General features: G+C 52.6%; 1 protein-coding gene across 1 annotated transcript; it reads right to left on the reverse strand.

The window, feature by feature from the left end:
- Nucleotides 1-331: 331 nt before the first annotated feature.
- LOC122556772 (early growth response protein 1-like) lies at nucleotides 332-3,917 on the reverse strand. Its single transcript, XM_043703917.1, has 2 exons — nucleotides 3,425-3,917; nucleotides 332-2,736 (listed from the first exon to the last, which is right to left on the reverse strand). Exons 1-2 carry the CDS (start codon nucleotides 3,594-3,596, stop codon nucleotides 1,175-1,177), a joined length of 1,734 nt encoding a protein of 577 aa, XP_043559852.1. The 5' UTR covers nucleotides 3,597-3,917; the 3' UTR covers nucleotides 332-1,174.
- Between the last annotated feature and the right edge of the window lie 1,675 nt (nucleotides 3,918-5,592).

A 5,592-nucleotide genomic window follows, 5' to 3' on the forward strand; every position in this document is an offset into this window, starting at 1 on the left:
TGCATAACTTCAGCTTCATCTCACTCTCCATCTCTTTGAGCATTTATGTATAGTATTGCTTGTCCACCTTTCTCCTTGGTGGGAACACCCCTTGACTCTTATCTCCTCTCTAAAGGTGACATATTGTCCTGCTATAATTTTGCTTTCCAATCTTAATCTTAATTGAATTGAATGTTTGTCTGTGAATTGATTGCTTCCATCTGAGGAGTGAAAGTGCTTGTGGAATGCATGCTTCTCCTTGGGGTGTAATTGTATCTGGCCATGATTCACTTTCAGAGATTCTGTAGTTTACACTCTGAATCAGGAGCCAAATACACAAATCAGACAAAAATAAGAGATAAATCTTTTGAAGATTTATTTTTTGTTTTTCCGCAAGGATATATTGTACACCAAATATCCAATTGGCAGTAAAGCGCATTCCAATGTGTAAGAAGCGAGAACAGTCAGGCGCTCCGTTTACAAACACTATGTTGAAATGTATCCACCATACAAAACGCATGTTGAGAACATACAAAAAATACACGCCTACTCGGTAGGTAACAGTAACATCTGGGCTCTGAATCTATTTACACTTAGATTACAAAAATATACTTTAGATATTTTTTTGCTTACATTCGAAAGAAATGTTCTTTTGGCATTTCTTCCCTTTTCCCCCTTCCCTCTGATATTCCTTCCATCAGCAAAGTGCCTTCAGTGACCATCTCTCCACTTTCACCTTTAAGGCTTTAATGCAGTGTATCCACCAACAGACACACGTCAGCAAGCTACACATAGAAGGCACACAGACTTCTTATAGTTTTAAAACCAACTGAGAGACAAAGGAAGTATCTGTCATTTGGCAAGTATCGAGGCGACCTCCACAGAATAACGAACATCTCCTGCACATGCTGGCACCTCATTGCATTCCAGGTACGTTTTTAGTTTCATTGAAAGGAACCGATGATAGCATTTGCACAATAGAAAGGTTTCCCAAATGTCCCTCGAACTCCAAATAATACAGGATGGAATATGCAAACATTCCCCCCACCCCCCCACCCCTTACCCCATTGAACAATCTTCACATGAATAGCATCTGCAGAATTGTGACGGGGTAATGCTTGGCACACAAGTACACAATAGCTAGGTGAAATTTATTTATATAAAAACAAGTCCAATATTGGAGTCCTGAATAATTTCAGATCTCAATTGTCCTTGGTGTTAGAGTGGGTGCAATCTCAGAGGATGAGGAGGTCACTGATGGGTAACTGTTACTAACGACTGAGGAGTGGTAAGTGTTAGTGACTGGGGACTCAAAGGAGGTGCTCACTTCTGCAGAGGGGTAGGTATTAGTGACTGAAGATTCAAAGGAAGTGCTTAGATTTGTAGAGGGGTAAGTGTTAGTGACTGTGGATTCAAAGGAGGTGCTGACTATTGTAGAGGGGTAAGTGTTAGTGATTGGGGATTCAAAGGAGGTGCTGACTATTGTAGAGGGGTAAGTGTTAGTGACAGGGGATTCAAAGGAGGTGCTGACTATTGTAGAGGGGTAAGTGTTAGTGACAGGGGATTCAAAGGAACTGCTGACTATTGTAGAGGGGTAAGTGTTAGTGACAGGGGATTCAAAGGAACTGCTGACTATTGTCGACAGGTAAGTGTTAGTGACAGGGGATTCAAAGGAACTGCTGACTATTGTAGAGGGGTAAGTGTTAGTGACCGGGGAGGGGAAGGAGCTGCTGACAATTGTAGAGGGGTAAGTGTTAGTGACAGGGGATTCAAAGGAGGTGCCCACGATTGTGGAGGGGTAAGTGTTAGAGACTGGGGAGGGGAAGGAGATTGCCGGCGGGCTGGAGATACACAGGGCTTTGTCGACTTTCTTCTCCTTCTGCCTCAGGTGGATCTTGGTGTGCCTTTTGCGCTCGTCGCTGCGGGCGAATTTCCTGCCGCAGACCTCGCAGGCGAACGGTTTCTCGCCGGTGTGGGTGCGAATGTGGGTGGTGAGGTGGTCGCTCCGGCTGAAGTTCCTCATGCAGATGCGGCACTGGAACGGCTTCTGGCCGGTATGGATGCGGATGTGGCGGGTCAGCTCGTCCGAGCGGGAGAAGCGCCGGTCGCAGGTCTCCACCGGGCAGGCGTACGGCCGCTCGTGTGGAGGGGTCTTGCTGGGTCGGTTCGGGTACTTCCTCAGCCTGCAAGGCTTGGTCAGCTGCGAGGTGTAAGTGACCGTGTTCTTGGCCTCAGGACCGCTGCTCTGGGCGGCTATGGCTTTGATGGTGGACAGGGGGATGAGAGAGGGCTGGCTTCTGGGTTCCACGCTCTGGAAAGGTTTCTGTTCGGAACTCTCCAGGTTCAGATCGTCCGCCTGCGAGAACAGATAGTCCGGGATCATCGGCAGCTGGAAGCCCTTTGGGTTGGTACAAGCCGGGTACTGGATGGAGCTGGCACCGCTGGCGAAGCCGTCCGACTGTCCCGGGAACATCTCCGAGCCGGAGCCGCCGAAACCGGCCGAAGCGGCGGGGCACATCGCCTCGGAGTCGCTGTCGGGGTTGGCCGGAGGCGGGTTGCTGCCGCCGCCGCTGCTCATACTGACGATGCCGCTGACCAGGCTGAAGAGGGGCTCCGGCCACAGGCTGTTACAGCTGGAAGCCGGCTCCAGGGAGAAGCGGCCCGTGTAGGCGATGGACGGGAGGCGGCAGCTCTGCGCCGAATACGGCGGCTCCATCAGGTTCTTCTCGGCTCCAGGGGAGATGTCTGTGAACGTGTCTGCGAACGAGAAAACAAGAGTTCGTTTAACAAGGGACAACCACAGGGCGAAAGAACCTCTCACAGACACGACCCCCATTCTAACTATGTTGCTTCGGATAAAAAAAAACCCCGAATGTGTGCGCTTTTTGCACGTGTCTGCTCGGGGTAACTTGTCGGCGACTCTATGGGTGTCCCTGTGTGGCTAGTCCAGTCTCTCCCTGTGTGTGTGTGTCTATGTGTGTGTCTATGTGTGTGTGTATGTGTCACAGTAAATGTGGATTAATTTTTGCCAATAATTTTGTAAATGCATGCTGGCGACTATCTGTATCTGTGTATCTGTCTACCTCTGTGTATACCTGAGTAATTGTGTGTGTGCGTGTTTGGACTTTCCTGTGCATGTGTGGGAGGGAGGGGTGATTCCCGTGTGTGTGGGCAGCTCCGGTCCGCTCCCTCTCGGTATTCCCTGCTAGGGTGCTCGCTGGCGGCTGGTATTTCCTGACGCTGTATCCTCATAAATAATGCAGAACACAAGAGATCCCAACGCCCTGTCAATCCCAAAGCCAGAGCGGGTCTGCGGCACACACAAGGCTGTGCGGTCAGCGGACACAGTTAACACCGACGGGACCGAGCGAGTGGGGGGTGGGAAGTAGGCATTCTGGAGACTCCCCTCCGGGGACGGGGGACGGAGTGGGTGAGGGAGACTCACCTGCTGACAGATGCTCAAACTGCTGCAGGGGTTCCCCGTAAAACGGCTGGTCGGTGGAGGCTGTCACCAAGGTGCCGGTCATCATCACCTCCTCCAGCTTCTGGTAGGTGTCCACCGACTGGTAGAGCGGCTCCGTCAACAGGGGAGGCAGGATCTCGGCTTTAGTCACCATCTCAGCGTCCGATAGAGAGAGACTGAGAGTGTGTGGTAGAGGGGGAGCAGTGAGGGTGCCCAGAGCTGGGGTGTTGGTGGGGTGGTGGGGGAGAGACACACAGAATCCCGGAGTCCCGGGCAGGGTGCAGGGACCTGGCCTGGCTTGGGTTGCGGGGATGCCAGGCTGCTGGTGCGGATCCGCTATGCAGGGGCTGTCCGCGGCGGTGTTGGTGCTGGTGCTGGTGCTGGTGCTGGTGCTGGCGGCCCGGGCCCAGGCTCTGCCTCTGCCTCTGCCTGTCTCACTGAGTAATTTCCGCGCCGGCACGGGGGGAGCGCCTCCTATTTAACAGGTTCCGCTCAGCCCAGCCTCTGACGTACATGCCCATATAAGGAGCTACGGAAGCCCATGTTTGGGCAGCTCCCCGGCCGGCAATCCGTGACGTCACGGGAGCGGGGGACACCCCTCCCTCTGAAGGCCGGAGAAGGAGGCTTCCCCCCCCTCCATCCCCCACACCTCCCCACCCCACACACAGGCAGCTGCAGGGTAGGGGGCTCACACACTGTATCCCCTCCATGGCGCGATTCCTAACCCCCATCCCCGTCCCAGAGCGGGGACATCCCGCCCTCCCCTTCCCCCGGAAGATCGCAGGATCGCCACTCCATATTTGGGCACGCTCCACCCCTCCTTCCACTGCCCATGTTTGGGCATCCGCCGGGCCAGGATCGCTGCCCAAATAAGGAGCTTCCGGCGACACGGGGCTGAAAGTGCTGGAGCAGCAGAGCCGAGAGGGAGCCGAGCGGGACCCAAAACACACACAGACATACACACACGAGACATACACAGAGACGCAAACACACAGACATACACACAGATACATACACACAGAGACGTACACACAGAAACACACACAGACATACACACAAGGGCCACACAGACATACACACAAAGACACACACACAGACACACACAAAGGCACACACGCACACAGAAACACACAGAGACACACAGACTCACACACACACACGCACACACAGAGCCAAGTGCTGGTGCGTTTCCTGCAGAAATCTAAAATGTTTCCGATCAGCATTCGGGGAGGGGACGGGACATTAAACTGCCTCACAGTACCAGGGGATCGATCCGGTCTTGGGTAACTCCAGTGTGGAGTTTGCACATTATCACCGTGTCTGTTCTGGGTATGCTCTGGTTTCCTCCCACAGTCCAAAGGTTAGCCATGGGAAATGCGGGGCTGCCGGGTTTAAAATGAGGCGAGCCCGTCAGAGTGCAGACTCGAGAAGGCGCTTTCCGCTCTGTAGGGATTCTGTAATTCTATGTTTGGTTACCACATTCCCCAATACAAATCCAACAATCCACAACACAGCTGGAATATTTCCCAGTTCAGCTCCCACATCTCTAATATTCTCCAGTATATCTCCAACATGCTCTAGCACATTTGCAACATTCCCCAACTCAGCTCCCACATCTCTAACATTCTGGAACACTAATCCAACAATTCCCAGCACAGCGGGAACATTCCCTAGTGCAGATACCACATTTCCCAGCAGGTCCCACGGGTCTCACACTATCCAATACTGCTCCAACATTCACACCACAACTCCCACATTCCCCAGCTCCCACATTCTCCAGACCACCTCTAATGTTCCCCAGCACATTTGCAAGAATCCCCAGCTCAGCTCCCTCAGCTCTAACATTCCTCAGCACTTCTCTCCAAAATTCCCCAGCACAACTCCAATCTTGTGCAGCACGGCTGTCACATTCTCCAGCAAAGTTCCAACATTCCCAGCATAGTTCCAACAATCCCTGCACAGGTCACACGTTCCCCAGCACAACTCTAACAATCCCTACACAGGTCCTACATTCACCAGCACAATGCCAACAATCCTTACACAGCTCTCACATTCCCCAGCACAGCTCCAACTATCCCTACACAGGTCCCACATTCCCCAGCACAGCTCCAACTATCCCTACACAGGTCCCACATTTCCCAGCAGAGCTC

This window comes from Chiloscyllium plagiosum, chromosome 14, assembly GCF_004010195.1.
Source record: "Chiloscyllium plagiosum isolate BGI_BamShark_2017 chromosome 14, ASM401019v2, whole genome shotgun sequence".
In the NCBI taxonomy this organism is placed as follows: Eukaryota; Metazoa; Chordata; class Chondrichthyes; order Orectolobiformes; family Hemiscylliidae; genus Chiloscyllium; species Chiloscyllium plagiosum.